The 19,727-nt window shown below is 37.7% G+C and overlaps 2 protein-coding genes across 3 annotated transcripts in view; both read right to left on the bottom strand.

Annotated features, from left to right (window-relative positions):
• LOC306834143 (putative E3 ubiquitin-protein ligase DTX3) overlaps positions 1-19,727 on the bottom strand; it is a 71,852-nt gene that overhangs the window by 20,081 nt on the left and 32,044 nt on the right. The gene's annotated exons all lie outside the window — the stretch shown is intronic.
• Positions 486-19,234, bottom strand: stat6 (signal transducer and activator of transcription 6, interleukin-4 induced). 2 transcript variants are annotated; one of them, XM_079359919.1, is made up of 20 exons: positions 18,625-19,234; positions 12,114-12,259; positions 11,840-11,987; positions 11,252-11,344; positions 10,246-10,435; positions 9,839-9,939; positions 9,392-9,540; positions 8,067-8,183; positions 7,738-7,905; positions 7,529-7,616; positions 7,320-7,442; positions 7,073-7,165; positions 3,594-3,797; positions 3,417-3,511; positions 3,194-3,327; positions 2,775-2,924; positions 2,608-2,668; positions 2,441-2,506; positions 1,845-1,964; positions 486-1,733 (listed from the first exon to the last, which is right to left on the bottom strand). In XM_079359919.1, the coding sequence occupies exons 2-20, from the start codon at positions 12,245-12,247 to the stop codon at positions 1,658-1,660; spliced, it is 2,310 nt and encodes a 769-aa protein (XP_079216045.1). In that variant the 5' UTR covers positions 12,248-12,259; positions 18,625-19,234; the 3' UTR covers positions 486-1,657. The 2 variants fall into 2 exon arrangements, with proteins under 2 accessions (XP_079216045.1, XP_079216046.1); XM_079359920.1 differs by having other exon boundaries at positions 11,264-11,344.

Here is a 19,727-nt window from a genome sequence, read left to right as displayed (position 1 = left end):
TTTAAATAGAAGATTACAGGCTGGACAAACCTGAATTTGCACAAACCAAAGAAGCCTATTTAAGCTATATGCAACAACAATAAGACCCAAACCCAGACACTATAAACATTAACATTTGTTCACCAGACAAAGTTTTTTTTCTAAAAACATTATCTGAAGGTAAAACAAAATCCTTGATGTGCAGTGGTTTAAAGTTGCACAAAAAAAATAATTGTATATATATTTTCATGTAAAAAATTGTCCGACCAACACCTGCTCTTTTGTATCATGAATTAGCGCTAAACAAAAGATTGATTGATCGACTATCAGTCAAGATTTACTTAAAACACATCAATAAGAATTTCCCGAATATATTTTCATAAAAACAGATTTTATTTGTCACCAATGCTGAAGGAATACATGCACTGTAGTATTAGCCTTGTGATGATTATCTAAGTCCACAAGATATATAAGGCTATCATTCAGCAAATGTAATTACATCAAGGTACATTCAACACACTTTTATTTCATCAAAGTTCAACATTGCCAGTGATGGTAGTGCAAAGCTGTCATTATACTAAAAGTTAGTTTATAAGGATTGCTGATTCCAATATAATTTCAGTGACCAAGAAAATCTGCAAAACTCCAAAATCAGGTATAGAGCTTTTTCTTACCAGGTGCCCAATTCATCCTTTTTATGACTGTCGTCATTTGCTTTGTTCTAAATCTCTAAAAGCTTTGGACTGTAACAAAATAACCCTTTGTCTCTTAAAGTACTTTTTTATGGCGCACAAACATCATATGTTAATGTTAAACTCTCAATAATTACTCTATTCATTAAGTCAAATAAAAAATGGTCCTTTCATAGAATTGACATAGGAATGAATATAGGACAGTTTTCTTTAATTATTTTAGAAAAAATTAAAGGCAAAGACAAATTGCATCACTGACGGGAAAAAAACTGTGTATATTTGGTGATTTGGTACATAATTACAAAAAAGGCCCAGATGATTAGCTACAATTAACTAAGAGTTGAAAGAAAATATTTTTAATTGAGTCTTTAAGTACACAGATATAATAAAAGCATTTCAACATCATAACTAACGGCAGTTGTCCACCAACGCAGTGTAGTTTCACAGTCATCAATACTAGAAAAGCTTATTGTTCCTCTCATGTTCCCAACTGATAATTGCCCTCGGACGGGTAAAACTCACTAACATTTGAAGTTTTACTTCATCCTCGATGCGATCCGCACACATCCATGATACTACAATATGCAAGGCTTTTAAGTTGAATAGAAGGGCTATTTACAACGGGGGAAAGGTTTAGAATAGATTGTAGTACGACCAGATCAGAAAATTGGCATCAATAAACTTACAACCATGTGAGAGGGAGAGAAAAGGTTGTATAACAAAGATGCCAGACTGACTCTTCTTTCCGGTTTGTTCAGAGATTTACTTCAGGATTGACTTGATGTCCTAGTTTCACGAAGCAACAGTTCAAAATATAGAGTTTGTACCAGACAGGTTTTTGTTTGAAAGTAGAAAAAGCTGTAGATGGCTGATAAAAGTGGAGGAAGAAGGTCTGCACATACTTTTTTTCCATATAAAAGTCTGACGGATCTGTTGGTCTTTGGTGACTGACTTGTCCTTTTGGAATCCAAAAACTAGTCTCTTCTTTATTGCTCAGAGAAGATGGAGTTACTCAGAGAACTTTCGAGCAAAAATTCGAGCTCCATGTTGTTAGTTGGGTTACTGAAAGACAAAAAAAATGCAAACATGTTTGCTTTTCAACACCGTATTATATTATTTTATTTTTCAAAAGAGCAAAAAAAGAACAATTGCAATGAAAAGAATAATACATACATGTGGTCAGGGTAGACAACAGGATGGTTTGGACTGAACTCCACAGCAGGAGCAGGTGCAGTTTCCATTCTGTCTTGACTAATGGACTCTTGTGGGCTAAATGGCTGCTGGAACGAATGCCTGAAAGCAAAGCAGGAACCGGAAACTTAGTCACTGTAGCTATTAAGAGGAAATGTGAGAGGCCCTATAACTTTCAATATGATGAGACACTTTGGAAAGCAATGTTGACCGAAGATGTTTGATCTAAAATGTAGGGTGAGTTCACAACATAATTCATGACTAAAGTTAAACTTTCTATCAAACTGCTTTAACAGAGAATGAGTTTCAGGAAAAACATATTTTAAGAAATATAAATCTAAACTTTAGTATCAACATGAATGCCATTATTAACGTACTTGGGGTCTACATATCTTTCCTACCTAGGTCAAACTCCTCTATTTTGGGTCTGTTTTTTTCCCCAAATGAAGTTTAAACGTCACATACATGTTTGATATAAAAGCAGTGTTTAGTAACTTGTAGTAGAGGGTTGGTCATTAGTGAATAAAAGACAGTCTAATGGAATATAATTGACAGGAAATGAGTTATTAGTTACTTACACCGAGAAGACATTACTGTGAGGACTTTCAGCATGATGTGTGGGCTCCGAGGCCGAGCCAGCTTCCCTGCTCACACAAACATCACACAGTCGACCATGATTTTTCTTTACTTTAGTTAACTTTATTTCTAGTGCATCAAAAGAGACTAATCAGTAAAAGTTCCTTACGGGCCGACTTTGGTATGCAGAGACACAGGGATGTAACCACTGCTGGGTGATGCTTGAGGCTCTGTTTCAAATGACAGCAGACAAAAAGAGAACCTCTTGTATTAGCCCTCTCTTCTCACTTAAACATACAAGTACATAAACGTGACCATGTGCATGAAGGTCATCACCTGAGTAGAATTTTTTGAAAACTTCATGTTTAGGATAGTCAGGATACAAGTATGTTATGTGGCCTATATCACGGATGCGGTCACCAAGGCTGCGGATCTCAAGATCTCTCCTGGTGAAGGGCTGGATATTTTGGATTTTCTGTCCTCCATCTTCAGTGAAAAAAACATTTGCATGTGTGTGAGAAACAGAGAGAGAGAGACATGGTGTTCTTATTAACGATGAGATTCCAATGATTTTTTGCATTCTGTATGAACATTGTGTTGCTTCAGCCAGGTAATGCTGCCTGAGCAGTAAACTGAGCACAGTTTAATAATTGTGTCAACACTTCTTGCTTGATACAAAATCAATGAAAATGATTTGAAAACATTCAACATTCAGTCAACATTCAACATTAAACTGGGCCTGTAGAATCACTTACTCTCACTCGCAGACACATATGCAATGGTGATGCCGCCAATCTCAGAGTCACTAAAGCGAAGCAAGAACGTCCCGTTTGGCCTGTCTTTGAGAATCAGGTGTAGATGCTGCTTCCCAATGAAGCCAAATATCAGCCTATTGAAGCAAAACATGTTTAACACGTTATTGTTGACAGACTACAGTATGTTTTACTAATGGATGAACGAGCAGCAGAGCCTCCTCACCCTTCACTCCAGTAGGTCTTCAGGTGCTTCTTGGTCAGCTCCATCACTCCCTCAAACCACTGCCAGAAAGTGAATGGTCGACCCGGCAGAACTTCCTGTGAGATTCATGAAAGGCACCGTGAGATTCAAATGCATGTCTGCGTGTGTCTCCAAGAGAGGACGGAAATCTGTGTGCACCTTATTGAACTGAGCCCAGGACACCAACATGTTGCTGAAGTCATCATCAAACTCAGGCTTGTCAAAAATCTTCTGCGCCAAGAAGACCTGGTTGTAGTTATCCAGATTGTGCTGTGTTTGAACCTCAGAGGTGAATTTACTGTTGAGGGTATTGCACATCATCCTCCAGGGCACGCGCTCTGGCACAACAAACGGCACCCTGTCCTAATGAGAAAGACAGAAAGACATCCACTTACAATTATGTTAACCGTTTTAGTGAGGAGAGGACCTTAAATAAATCATTTTATATCTCCCAGATCACATCAGACTGTTTCCAGTCAGCACTTAAAGTTGTTTTGATTTGCAAAGTAATCTACTGGAAGTCAGCTGTTTTTTAATCTCAACCAATGACTGACAAACATTTGTGAGTAATTTACTTCATATGATGAGCTTAGAGTGCAGAATACATTCTAAGATTTATTGATAACATTTGGTCCTAGTTTTAGGGGCATCAACAGGACAGTCATCTTTGACACAGTTAAGTGATTATTCATCTAGTATCTCACCTTCATGGAAAACTCAATAGGCCTCAGTAGCAGACATTAAATATTGACATGGGCATAAAGGGGTTTTGATAACAAACACTTTTGATAAACTACTTCTTCTAAACTGCACATGATTAAGCCAGCAGTTGTTATGCATGTTCTTTGTGGATTTTTATGTTTTAAGCTGTCAAATATGCAACCCAACAATGTTAATCATAAATCAGATCCAAGATGGCGGTGTTCATGGATGCAGCCGCTCATGGCTCTCCCTTTTTGTGCTATTTTCTGTGTTTTTCATTAGTGGTTTTTTTTTCACGGTTTACATCTAATACGGTGCAATATTCATATTTATATCGTATATCCTGCTATAGTTTACCTTTCATAGTGTGCAAATATTTATATTTTTATCTTTTATATCCTGCTAAAATCACATTTCATACAGTGCAAATATCTATTTTTTTATATTTTACATTCTGCTAAAATTAAATTTCATACAGTGCAAATATGTATATCTTATATTCTGCTAAATTTACATTTAATACAATGCAAATATTTATATTTTTATACCCTGCTATAGTTTACATTTCATACTGTGCAATACTGATATTTTACGTCCTGCTATAGGTACATCTCATACAGTGCAAATATTTTATATTTTTTATATCCTGCTATAGTTTACAGTTTGTGCAATAACTAATCTGATATTACTGCTATATCCATTCAAATGTATTATGCTGCTAACTGTAAATCCTACCACACATCTTACCTTAACTAGAGTCACTTTTTATGTTCTTCTTGTTGTTTTTAGCTGTGTACACTTTAGGGTGAAGCCAAGTAATCTTGTTGTACAATTTGTATAATGACAATAAAGGCATTCTATTATCTGTAAACACAATGTAATGAAGCTTTGACAGGATGTTCAGTAAAGAAGATTACTTACTGCCTTTTTGTCCCTTTTCTCATGCTTTCAAAATGGCTTTATTTATAGTTCCTGCATCACTGTATTTATTTAATAAGCTTCCTGATTCCAAATCCACAATTTGGCCCTGAATGCTGTTTTTCTTTTTCTTTTTCAAATTGATTCAATCTGGTCATTCTGTCTTTCAGACCTAATCATTTAATACCATTCGTGTCATTTCTGTACACATCATGTATTGTTAAAAGTGGACATAGCCTCTTAGTTTCAAACAGCAGTGCCTTTGTTAGAGGTCATTAAACTGGCAATATTTTTAGAAAAATTAAGGTTCAATGCCTTTCTCCATTCATTTTGAGGGGTTCTCTTAAATCACTAAATATGCAACATTTTATACTTAAATATAGCAGAAATCCTCTGAAAATATCTGTAAGTCATTAGTGTCTACAATGAGTGAGTCCTTCTGTCAGTGATGTTGTCTGAGCCCTATCAGCAACGTGTTTACATGAATGTGAAGGCCATCCAATTCATCACCATCGTATAAAAGCTGTTAAAGTGAGGGACTATCCTCTTTCAAAAAGAAGAATAACATACTGTACTCAATGCTTATTTGAACGTCACGTAAGCATTTTTAGAACAATTTTGAGTAAATTTACATGCAATGTGAAGATATGCACAAACTAAAGAGTGCTACCATTAGCCTGCTCACACAACGATGCTCCAGTTGTGGTTTGGTTTCATGCTGGTGCTCTAAAGGGCAACATCTACTGGATCGAAAAGTTGCATATTCTTCCTTTAACTGGTTGCGAGTGTAACTGTATGGACATCCATAATAAACTGACCCGTCTACTTTTTTGATGGTAAATATTTTCAAAATAAATCTTTGGTCTCCATTGCTAGCTTCAAGTCTTCCTAAATACAGACTACATATCCACATTTTACTTTAAATATTGTCACTTTGAGATCCAAAACCACAGGACAGTGACCTTAAGACTTCACAGATTCTATGTTAGTTTGCTTTATGAACCTACAATTAAGAAGTCAAAGTAAATATGTTCACATCATTCAGAATCCATTCAAATTAATAATCAATAAATAAATTAAAAAAGATGTAAACAAAAAAAAAAAAAAAAACACTAGCCTTTTTTAAAAGTGGCTATTTTACAGAAACTTTAAAAACAAGGCATCATAACAACCCAGGCATAGCAACACAACATCTTTCTTCAGGGTCCACTCCAGCCTGTTGTGTTTTTATGGTTCAATATCACTACAGTAAAAGGAGCAAACCAACATAGCGAGAGTGTGTTCTCTGCGAGGTGAACATTAGGCTTGGGCGGTATTTGTTTTTTCATTGTACCACCATACCGTCAGACATACCGCCTTGCCATTTTACAGCAGTGTACGGCATATGTGAAAACAAAATGTGTACTTGTTTTATATATATATATATGCTGTATATGTTTTTTAGGTGTTGTAGCAATCACATTTATAGTTTATAACCTGTGGCCGGATTAACAAACGTTTCCTGAAGATAACATTTAGAAACATTGTTGAAGTGTGTGTTTTCTTAACAACTTACTTAAGAACTTTACAAATGCTGTTAAGCAGGCTTATGTCCCTATATAAAAGACCTATGTATATGCCTATATATATTGTTGTGAAATTATTGACTAAAGGACAGAAATCTTATTTAAATACTTTATAATGAGCATGTTTGTCAACATTATTGACAAACCCATTATTGGGATTTTTTTTAGTGACATTTTGTTTGTGCTAGCTTATTTTCAGGAGACTTACACCAAAAACAAGTGGCAACCAACTCCCCATTTATTCTGAGTGAGGTGTTTCTGTTGGGTTTTAAAGCCTAGGCTTAAACATTCATGATTTTCGCAGTATATACTAAAATGATAATACACAAGTATTGAGACTAAACTAGAGATATTGTGGTCACAACACTACGGACAGAACAAATGTTGCATTTTCAAAGGCAAAAAGCAATGGTACAGGCAATACGAAAATAAAATGGTTAAAATGCCACTTACTGCTTCAGAAAAGGCACAGTCCCATATGATTGTGGCCAGAGCGTTGTTATCTTGACTACCATGAACAATGACGACAACTGGTAGAGAGATCATCTATAATAAATGACATCATTTCCCATTAGTTTAATACCTTGTCCTAGTTAGAGAAAAGAAACTTTACATGCATGGATTCATAAACAGCCTCTCTCATGAAGCAACAGGTGTTATTGTGGTTAAAGAACAGGTTAAACAAAAGAAAGGGTGAAACCTGAATCCTGTAGGGAGTGTCACAGCCTGTGATGGAGATCTCTGTGGAGAACAGGAGAGCAAACTTCTCCTCCGTCACAGACTCTGATCCCTTTCTGTCTGCTCTCTTAATCTTCTTGATGGACTGTTAAACCAAAATACAAGTTTACATTAATTCAAAAAAGAAAAAATCAAAGCTAGGCTGAGAAAGCTAGAGCCTTTCTTGCTTACCATGTTCCTGAAGGTAGCACATGTGCTCTTGCTGGCTGTGTTGTGTTCCAGGACAGCTGAGTTGTTGATTAGTTCCCCGACATTATCACTGAACAAAAAAAAGCTTAATGGTAATACAACCCTTCATATAAGAAGCATACTTTCAGTATCTCAATTGTAGCCACTTTGAAGCGTTAAAGGGTACTTTTAAAAATCAATGTATGCCTCACCTGGGTATGCTGCTGAGGTTCCTGGCCTGCAGCTCATTAATAATCTGCGCCTTCAGCACAACAGGCTTCCCTGGAGCTACTTTCTCCCCAAGCAGATATCGCACGGTGGTTGAGAACTTTGACTGAGTTTTAATGACCTGAGGGGGCTGCCTGTCCACTACAAGAGAGCTGAAGGGGGACATCAGTGGCATGAGAGAGAAGAAGTTGATGAAATCAATCATGTTGCTCTGGAAAAGTCTGAGTTGAACGTTTTTGTTTACAGTTGCCAATCAAAAAAAAATCGAAATACTTAATTTTTACATGAACAATAATACAACGTCGTCTGCTACCTTTGAATCAGAATCTGCACAAGTTTCCCCAGCCTTTCCTGGAGCTCTGGGATCTGTTCTCCTACCAGCATCAACTCCTGTCTCAGCTTCCCGTTTACCCCAAGCAGCTGCTCGCACCTAACAGAAATGACATATCAACATGATGAGGGGGCAAGTTGTTGTGTGACAATTTTATCATTACAGAATGTGATGTGTCCACTGAGGATATGACTTTAATATTCAAAAATAATAGAGCGGTTGCATTCACTCACAAAAACTACTAAACAGCCATAAAGAGACACTAATATAGTAATATATTAGTAAAATACTTTCAAGAAGAGATGGAGAAAAAAGACCCATACTTTGATACTTGAGGCTCTCTACAACCTTTGTCATTGCTTTTTTCTCTCTGATTTCTTCTCCTGTCTCAGTCACCTCACTCCCACATCCTGCCCTCCTGTCCTGCAATAACCCCTTCACCCTCAGTCCCAGTCACCCACACATCCTCACCTGCTTCCCATCATGATTTCTAAACCAGCCCATGAATACTGTGTCATTTTGTCAAGGAGCTGTGCTTTTATTTCACACCTCTGTGCTACCTGTACCTTCGCCTGCATTTGTCACTACCTTTCAGCTGTGACATCATGGCATAACTGGAATATCACTTCATGTAAGTGTCAAACTGACCATCCACCCACAATTAAATAAAAGTGTTCATTGTTCAGCAGTCTCTTAGAAACCACTTTCTCTTTTGAGTGTGGCTTGCTGGTAGCGACTGAGGCTTGTCAATTAATGCAGTGACCCAGGTGTGTTAAGTCTGCAGAGTAACAGAGTCGAACATTCTGAACCATGCCATCTCACCCGACATCTAAGCCACTGTTAAAAAAACTTGAGCAAGAGACAGTACGTGACTGACGTTTGCAGCTCATTGCTGTTTGCTGACAGCAAAGAGGTAAGCCCATAACCAACACCGCCACCCAGCCTTTGTTTTTGCATGCATGATGTGTTAGAGAATGAGCATCCCCTAAAAGATGTTAATTCTCCGAACATAATGGAAAACAAATCTTAAGTCTCTTTCAGCCCTTGAACTGCTTTAATTTGACTCTAGACTATCAAGTCTATGAGTTTATGAACATGTAAAGCCCTAATGGTGCTTCTGTATCGATTTGGCCTCCAAAAGGGATAAATCAAACCTACAATGCAGTGTCTCAAAAATAAAACCTTAATGTTACTGGTGGTTTTGTAATGTAGTAATGTTTAATTGGCTGTTCCCCTTTACCATGAAAGGTCAACAATGCAGAAGCAGCCAATCAAAAAGGTGACAAGTGGAGTGTGTTTCACCTCACCAGGTCTGCAGGGGGTTCAGGTTGTCCTCAAAGGGATGTCCAATGGTGGCCTTGTGCTGCTCCCACCTCCATGTCTTCAGCCTGCTGATGAGTCGGCTCTGACACTGGTCCAGACAGTCCACACACTCCTTCAGCAGCTGGAAACGCTTCTGTAACAACGAACATCCACACATGCTACACTGATATACAGCTGCAAACACACTGTCAAAGATCAAAGGACTTTAATAATACACTGACTGATGAAAGCTTTATCACTATGTTTTTTTGACTATCAGACATACTAAATATCTACCTTAGAGTGGTAAGTAAACCACACAAAACTTTCAGTTTTGGTTGTCTACAGTAAACTGATAACGTACAACTTTGATTTGATTAACAATGTGCAGAAAAAAATCGTTATATCTCGACTTGTTACTGTTAATGTTGTGACTTGCAGCGTGAGCTCACCGTGGCCAAGGCTTTCACATTGTACTCCAGCTGCTGGATGCTGGTCTGGAGTTTTTGGATTTCAGAATTTGCAGGATCGAGTCCGTTCTGTTGGATTGGCCCTGTGCCAATAATGAGACCATATTTTGAGTCTATAATATGTGAGACGACTGAATACTGTATTTCCTTCGACACAAATCTAAATGTTCCCTGTATGGATGGACCATAAAAAACACTAGAACCATGAAGGAAAACTGAGAAAAAATCTCAAAGACAAAACACAAAAAAAGACACTGATTATCAAATTTGCTGCAAATTGATTTTCTCTGTCACACATTTGAACTAACTGCATACCTATTTATATAAAAAACAATTGTAACCTTAATTTGTTTTATATAATACATTTGTAATGTGCTTGTTTTTCTTGCCTTGTAAACCCTCAAAGTTCTGCCTTTCCCAGTTGAGATCCTCCTGCTGTTGGTGTATCTTCTGTCTGATGTCCTGAACCTCCAGCACCTTCAGGACCAGATGATCCACATCCTGCACGCTGGGAAATGAGGATTCCCTGTTCTGGTACTGTTGGTAATGTGAAGGATTGGGTATGGGCATCGGTGCAGGCTACAGACATGGGACAGCATTCAATAAACAGTATTTGTGAAGGCTTAAGAACTACTTTTTTTTGTTTACTAAACTTGATTCTATAGTTACAAGATAATTCATTGTTTAATATGTAGACAACTTTCCTGGTGCATATCTAGACTAATGAATTTGCACGCCTGGTCTTTGTTCTATATGTAGCATATAGTGTAATAAAATTATTATTATATAATATATATATTGTAATAAAGGAACTTTAACTGCACATTGGAGCCAATATGTTGGTGATAAGCCCTGAAAGAGTAATTGGCAATTTCTTCTGCAATGTCACAATAAGACACTAATTTACTCTGACGCTGAATCAAACTCATAAATGTAAAAAAAACATTTTTATTCAATGTTCCATAATGCCAATGGTATATTTAGTTTAACATTTGATATTGTATTCTCAAAAAGACGTCAATCATGTCTGTGTGTTCAGATTTGGCTTCTATCATGAGGATGATTTCAAGTAATCACCATTTTGCAAATTGTGACTCCTGTCAACATGTTGGGCATGAAAATGATTTTGTACTGCACTATAGTACAAAACACAACACTGGTGTCACCAAAATGTCTGATATAAGAGGAACTTGAACACACATCACAAAGTAGAGAGTTAGAAATGCTGTCTCTTTCATGCTTATTTTACCTTCAGAGTTACAAATGTTTATTGAATGTTCAAACCCTTTAACTTCTATTTTGTAGATGACTAAAATGTGGCAGAATAAATAGCTGACTAAAATAAAATTTGAAAATAACATTGAAATTGATTGTTTCTTTTAAATTAAAACTGACATTATTTGTTACCGTGGCGAGCAGGACCCTCTCCTTACTGAGAATGTCTCTGACCAACACAGCAAACTGTAGAGGCCGCTGCTGAAACACGGTCTGTAACAAGAAATGACATAAACAATACAAACGCATACATTACAAACAGTTCATAATCACTGCACTTTGCTGTCTTGTTTCATTTATGCTAAAGCAGGCTGGCACATACATTTAGAGGAAGTTTCTGTGGTTTCTTTGAATTCCCTCTTATTTCTTCTTTTTTGTATCTTGTGGTTTTCAGTTGATGGTGTTTGTTTTTCAGTAAGACCTTCTCACTCACCCTGCAACCCTACAAACACCTTTTCTTGGATTTCCCCTAATTTGAAACATTATACTACTGATTTCAGTTTGACGCTGTGCCTCTCAGACACTTAAATCTTCTGTGCCCATTTGCAGTTACTCCTCATCAAAATGACCATCTTAAAAACGTAATAAACTTGCCAGCATTCTTAAGTACAGCACAAATAGCCACAGAGTGACACTGTCTCACTGACACAGTTCCATAAAGGAAACTTGATCTTAGTTTAAAAGCAACTGAGCAACAACATTTCTCACCACCATGTTCCTGCTGATCTGCATCAGCTTCATCCTGTACACCACGTTATTATTCTGCTGGGCGATGCTTCGCAGCAGGTTGATGCTCTGGTCCAACAGAGCTTGAGCCTGACTTTGCTGCTCCATGTTCTCCAAGGTAAAGTCATCCCTGTGAGAACACACAGATAGAGTAAATGCATTATATAAACATAAACAGATGCATATATGTTCATCAAACACCATGCAGTTAATACAGTGTGCAATAACCAAAAGTGAGCATGTGTTTGTGTCATACCATCTTTGGCTCTCGATCCATTCAGCTAAAAATTGTCTGACTTCGATGGGGAAGGCAGACGGGGGATAGAGGTTGTTGACAGTCTCATCAGGGAGGCACAGGATCATCTGAGACATGTGCATCCACTGGGCCATGTTCAAGCAGCACTACAAAAGGAAAAGGACATACTGAATTGTTAATCTGTTGAACCAAAAATGACATTTTATACTAAACAGCACAACGGCATTGATCAAAACAGGCACAAATATAGCAGTTATTAAGGACTAGTTTAAAGTACAGTTTGCCATTTTTGATGTCCTGAAACAACCTAAAAATACAAAGATAACAACAGGAGCATAGTATATCCCAAAGAGCTCTTTTTATAGGATTTATTGGCAACAAGAACAAAAGCAATATTGTCAGATACAACTTCCTGTAACAAACACAGGAAAATCCTGTAGCTGTGAGACGAATATCTTAAATGTGTTGCTAATAACGATGAGTTTTGTTAAAACTGTTCACTGAGTTTTATCAGCAAAATAAAGACTGTATTCAAAGTCAAACAGTCCCACGTGGAGTTTAAATGTGATCCCTCTACACCTAAATGTGGAAAACCCCACTATTACTGTCTCCATATAAATACATGCTCCTAATCTTCACTGTATCTGAAAGCTAGCCTATCTCTCTGCGGTGTGGCTGTTAGCATTAAGAAAGCTGAAAGTGGTTGTCTCTCTGTTTCACTCTCGATCTGAGTTGGTGCACATGTTATTGATTATAAAACATTATACTTTCTTATAGAAAGATTTGGTTTTTGGAGCTTTTTTTGTGGACATGACTGACCCATTGCCAAACACCTCGTGTTGGAGGATGTTACAGGTAGAATGACACTCACTACAAGGTTTTCAGACTCTTTCACATCAGTGCTCAGTGTGAACTTGCTCTCTTCTGGGAACAAGACAGGGTGCCAAAGGCTGACCTTCCATTTCAGGAATTTTCAGGGGAATACCAAATATGCTTGCAGTTCTTCCACTGGAGAACGTCTGTCCCTCATGCCAACATCATGAAGCCTGATTTGGACAGTGTGGACAGAAACACACACACATAGCCTGCAGGCTCTGGCAATGGTCCTCCTGCTCCTCAATGCACAAAGAGATTAATACCGGTCCTGCTGGGTTGATGTCCTTCTTTGACCATAGGTCAAAGTCACATGTGCTCAGTGTGGGAATAAAAGATCCTTAACCACTCTACACCCAACGATGATCATTGAATGTACTGTGTTTTAATGTTATTTTGATGTGTAGCTGGCAGTCTAATGTCCCCTGTCAGCTACCATAGCTGTAGCCTCATGTCAGCATCCCCACTTCTGCAGTGATATTAAGTGTAGTAATAGTAGTATATAAGCAGTAGGCTTACGTGTTGTTGACTTCATCCTTTCCTTTATGTAGACCTGTCAAACTGCTTCTTACAAGACTCCAGGATTTGGCAAAACATTCATTTCATGGGTTAAACTTTTATATTCTGGCCCCTCTGCTTTGGTTCTGACCAACAACTTGAACTCCAAACCTTTTGTTTTGCAACGCAATACTCAGCAGGGGTAGCCACTTCGCTTTGTTTTGGCAAGTAAGCACCTGGTTCAGGCCATAAGATCCAATCATCACTGTATGCCGATGACCTGCTTGTGTCTCAGGCAGAAACCGCGACCCGTTCAACTCTTTATCTATTTGGCAGCAGCAATTTGCAGTTTGGGAAGATCTCAGACTGCAAGCTAAATCTACATAAAAACGAGGTTTCCCCTCTAAATCTGGAAGTTGCACTATTTGAGAACTTCAGGTTAGAGTTAACACAATAAAAAATGGCTATACTTCCAAAGTATCAATGTTTCCATGTCTACCTCTATTTATTCCTGATACTTTCTTCAAAAGCTTGGATTCAATAATATCATCATCCACATGGAATGGCAAACGGCCTCGTCCGTTCAAAAAATGAACACAAAAGTAACAAAGATCAAAACAAGAGGGAGGTATGGCCATTCCAAATTTCCGATACTATTACCAATTTGCAATGCATGCCATCACGCTCTACAACTCCTCACTTGGGGGGAGGAGGACTAGAGCACACGGGACAGAGGGGTCGGAGTAGGAGCGTCTTTCTTTCCTTCTACCCTCACTGTGCAATAACACATGGACACTTTCACTTGTATGTGCAATAATCTCAACCATGTGCAATAATAATCATTGCTTTTGTATATTTTTTTCTGCTTCTTCCACGCATATTTTTTGTATATTTTTTCCAACGGAAGAGTGTTCTATTATTTATTCTATCTTATTCTTTATGTTGTTACTTTTTTTGTTACCTGCTATATTTTATTTTATTGTATATGCTGCTGGAACCTAAATTTCCTTGAGGGAGTCATCCCAAAAGGATCAATAAAGTTCAGTCTAAGTCTATGTATGTCATACTGGACATATCACCATTTAGACAATGAGTGTCCAACTTGGGTAAAGCTGGAGAAGATCATTCTCTGTGGCTCTGTTTCTTTCCCCTGAATGGTTTGTCATTTCCCTTACAGATAAACACCACATCCATCACTTCTCCTGTAATCAGTTATACACTAGAAATCTGTTCACAATTCAGGAAACATTTGAATCTATCTGATATCTGCCTTTCTAGCCCTAAATCTTAGATTTAAACGAAACTATTTATTCCTCGTCAAAATATATCCTCAAATCAATCCTACATGAGGCCGGTGTAAGACAGAGGATGCAACATTCATCTACGTGTTTTGGTCATGCCCTCACTTGGCATTTTCAAAGCCCTCTCTACAATTCTAACTATTTAGAATTGACACAAAACCTCCTTATGTCTCTTTTTGGAGTAGTTCCTGAGGGGATGCAGCTACCAATAGGGGGGCAAAGAGTTATAGCTTTTACGACCCTCTGGGCTCGCCATCTGATACTTTTGAAGTAAAAGGATTTGCCTTGATCCTTGATGCATTCTATACTCTGATCTGGTGATGCTGCTTCTGGCCTTTCATTTTCACTTTTTACTTATTTCTGACTGTTCATGTTCAGTTGTAGTTTTTTTTCACTAAGTGACTGGACAATCAGAATCCTTCACCCATTAACAGAATATGGCTAGTTATTGAGACAGTCTTAATGTGTGAGTGGGGGATTGTACGAGGTAGGGAATAGTGATCTGTTTTCATGTTGATGTGTATCAAAATGCAAAACGTCGTTAAAATATATTTAAAAGAGACTCCAGGACATCATGGCTAATACTGCGTTCCAGTTGAGTTTCCTGTCAGAAGGGTCAACTGGCACGCCCCCTGAAGCCAGAATTCTGACTCTGAAACTCTGAGAAAATTCAGTAAAATCCAACGTGACTGCTACAGTACACGCATCAACTGTAACGCTAAGGCTGTAACTATAGTGTTTATTAGAATCTTGTTCCTGTATTTGTGTGATTAAATCAATCACACCCATAGTATCATGCATGTTCTATCTGTGGACATTTTATTCTCGAACACAAACGATCATGTTGTCTGTTCTTATTGTCTGGTACTCGCTAACAAAACAAAGATGTATGAATGATGTCATTCCCAGCTTTGAGATCCGAGGTAATTGGAATGCGGAATTAAGGCATGTTATAACCCGTTCCTGTCACTTTTAAAGAAAGCTTGGAGCACTTCATTGGTTTCTTAGTGTCATTATTTTCCACACTCCTCTAATTTATTTTGTTTTGAAAGAGACATTCAAAATAAAAGCCAAACATGTGGGTTCATTTACTGTAGCTGCAGTAAAATGCTGCAGTTGAATACAGGATTCTTACTCTTTTTGAATCCTGTTACTAGTAAATAAACTACAGTGGATCAGACTTCATGGAAACGTATCAACATCACCAGAGTTTAAAAACAGAGAAAAGACAACCTTGTAAAAGATACTGAGTGGACACAACGGACACTTCAGGAGACTATAAACATCCATCAGTTTCTAAGGAGTCAGTATGTGATGAGCTGGGATTGAGAAAATTAGTGTATGACTCGGGTTTGATTTGTGTTTCTGATGCAACATCAATCAAAAAGTCCTTTAATTTTAAGGCTTAAAATGAATCACAAACAACTCCTTCATTCTTCTGATAGAAATATTCTATTTTCCTGGTTTAATTTGATTATGAAAATAATTCAAATCAAAAAGACTGGAAGTCCATCAGTCATTCTCTTAAAACATAGTTAAGAGAAGTTAATGAAACACTATTAAAGTATCTATGTTTATAAAATAGAGTTCACAAGTCAGTGAACACAAATTAAATAATTGATAAATAATCAAATCAACCAAATAAAGCGTTGTGCTGTGGATTAGTGCTCTGTATGGTTTTAAGCAGAACAAAGTTCACAGATAAAGAGACTGCAGGTTGTTCTGAATGTTTGTTACAGAGACAAAACGCTGCTGTGTGTATTTTCAAAGAATTAAGAGAGTGTCATCTCAAGACCCTTTTCAAAAGACAAGTCAAACATTTTACTCGTTCTCATGTTATCTACAAACAGACCCAACATTCCGTCATGAGCACAACACCAAGCAATCTACAGCAAAGGTGAAGGGGCAAGGAACACTTCCTTTAAAAGGCATGAATAAGAAGGAAAGTGATCAAACAGATCAACAATGATGAATGACAAAGATTTAGAGGTCAGTTTCCACTAATTGCAGGAATCTGACTAATTTCCTTTCTTTGACTTTAAGTATTACTAACAATCTATCTTCATGTTTTTGGGGCGGCAGTAGGAGCTACTGTAGGGACTTGTGTTGGGAACCAGAGGGTCGTCGGTTTAAGTCCCGGCAAGGACCACGTCTGGAAATCGACTGGGTAGCTGGAGAGGTGCAGTGCTCACTGTGGGCGGCCCCGTCACTCTCACCATTGACACATGTAAATAGAATCCTGTGTGTGTGTGTTCGTTCATGTTCATTAAAGAGAGTGTCAATTTCCCCTTGCGGGATTAATAAAGTATGCGTTTGCGTGTTTCTCACAAACACACAGATACATACTTTGCCACTTTAACCAGAACCAATCAAATCTAAGTCACAAACATCTCACTGTGTTGCGTTCTTTAAGATGTGCCAGTTAAAAAGGAGGGTGAGCAGAGGAACCTTAGACCCATCTACAATGCAACACCTGCTGTAAGTGACAGCTCAAGGTCAGCTATGCAATACATTTTCTAAGAGGAAGCTATGTACCATTTATTTTTATATGTGAAGACATTAAGTCTCTGTGGTACACAAAGCTTTTTCCTATCTTTAATTAGTCCTGTCCCATTGGCGAGTCTTGCATGCCTTCATCACCCTGGTGTAAAGAAGCCAGAAACATCCCAAAGGGAATTAATAACTTTACAAACAAGTCCCCTCCTTCTCAGCAAGCCGGCCTCATGCCCATAGAGTAAATAAGAAATTAAGCTCTTAACAATGTTGCTGGATGTAGCCACAATTGGGGATAAGATATCAAATATTTTTTGTTCTTAGCAAAAACATGTGAGCCCTTACGAATGATTTTAAATAGTGAAACATCCCAAATATCAAAAAGAAACATCTGGCAGTCTATGGAGCAGTAAATTGGGTGCAATGTTCTTAAGAATGTAGGTTCAGGTTTTTAACAAAGTGCAACAATAAAAAAAGAGTCAAGACTAAATGTATCAACTAAAAGATAGCAAGTCGAGCATACGAGAGGAGCTGTGAGGGAAGGTTCAAAATATAACTTCTATCATGTCAATAATCAGCGATATCCATCAATAATGAAAAATCGCTGTTGGGGAACTCCTACTCACATCTTTAAATGCTTGTGTTTCAGTTTACATATCTTAAATACCTGCAGTCAGAACTGATGCAGCATGTTGTCTTGCTGTTATAAATATTGAGTCAATAGATCAGTTTTTGTAGTTTGAAGTTGTTTACTGTTTATTTGAAGAAAAAAAAACACAAACAACTGAAGCTGCTCCTGTGTTTTCCCTGGTTAAATAATATGAAGTGGGCTACATGCTGTTATGATGCAGAAACCATGTCAGAGCTATTATAGGCTTTCCCAAGACTGAATAGGATACTGCCCAAATAGTAGGCCATAGGCTAGACAGACTGGATTTCCAGAAACATTAGGCCACAGTGCAAAATAAATGTGTACTGGGCCAGATAAATTGGAAGTAAAGAAAATAGTCGCGCTGCCTTGAATTGCGTCATAACATAACATAACTTACTTCCACTTCAGATGCGTTAACGACAACAAACTGTTGAAAGCAAAGGTGAACTTTTTTAAGCTGATGAAATGGCTTTAACCTGGAAAAAAAGACAACACTTCTGTCGTTTGAAAAATCTGTTAAGAAAAACAACGCTTTTGTTTATTCGGAAACCAAAAATAGAAAGGCATTGCCAATATTGTTTTCAAAGCTCACTTCCAATAGTTGACAAAGCCTCTTCAGCGTCAGAGCAGTAACCTATAAGACCTAAACCCTGGAAATAATGTGTTAAACATAGAATACAACAATGACACGTACCTTGACTTGTACAGGCTACAGATTTAAAAACATTGAAAAGCGTTGTGGTTCGTATCTTCTTCCTCCTCCTCCTCTGTCTCATGTGAGGTATGGCAGTCCGATACAATTACTGCTCATATTCTACCTTAATCACTCAATGTAACTGTTGACCCTTAAAAGCTGAAAAGTTAACGTCGTTTTTTTTAACCGAGAACTCCACTTTAAGCTCAATTTAAACAGGGCGCAAACTACTTAAAAAAAACACGCAAGAAAGTAGGTAAGGCTCACTTCCCTGTTAAGAGCAAAATGTGCCACTCAGACGAGCGCGCGCTGTTTCCTGCCCTCACGTTCATGTTCACACATGACGGAGACAGACGGGACTGCCTCTTTACAAGCTGAGGTCTAATGGCTGCGCTTGTATAAGCAGTATCAAGCATAACACAAATTAACTCTAGATGTTGTCCGGTCTTGGGCATATTTAGATAAAACTGTCATTTCACACGGGAATGATGCGTTAAACTGCCATTAATGTGTCAATGATACTGAAATATAGAAATCAAAGAAGGCATTCATCTGCCACCCTTTGAACAGAAACTACACTCTGTCGTGGCTTGGTCAACTTCCTGAGAAGGAGACGTAGGCGGAGTAATGTTGAGTCATTACAGCAGATGGTGTAACTTCCAGTAATTCTTCACTGAGACACATGATACCGTATCTGCTCAAGGCAGTGCCTTCAACTCAGACATCTTTCCAACGGCATCCACTATCCGGAAATCTTTAAACCCTCATAGTTCGACCTGTCTGAGTTTATAGGCTACCAAGAAAATAGCCTGTCCTTTTGTGTTACTTTTTTTATTTTTTTAAACCCTCTATTGCTTTCAGCCTTTTCTTTCCTTAACAAATTAAATTAAATTAAAGGGGCCATTACATATTTTTAAAAAGCTGGTCCGATTGCAAATTTAATCTCTCTAATTACACATCACATCCTTTAGGATATGAGGACATGTAGGATACAATGAGTGTATATTAGTGTAAGTGGAAATGTATGATTTTGTGTCATGTAAAGTTGTTCCTTTTATGCAAATGTATGTTCGAAATTAATTAATTCATAAACATTTTATATT

The sequence above is a fragment of the Symphodus melops genome (genome assembly GCF_947650265.1).
Source record: "Symphodus melops genome assembly, chromosome: 13".
Classification (NCBI taxonomy): domain Eukaryota; kingdom Metazoa; phylum Chordata; class Actinopteri; order Labriformes; family Labridae; genus Symphodus; species Symphodus melops.
Note: the sequence above shows the minus strand (reverse complement) of the source record. Positions and strands in the feature narration are given on the sequence as shown.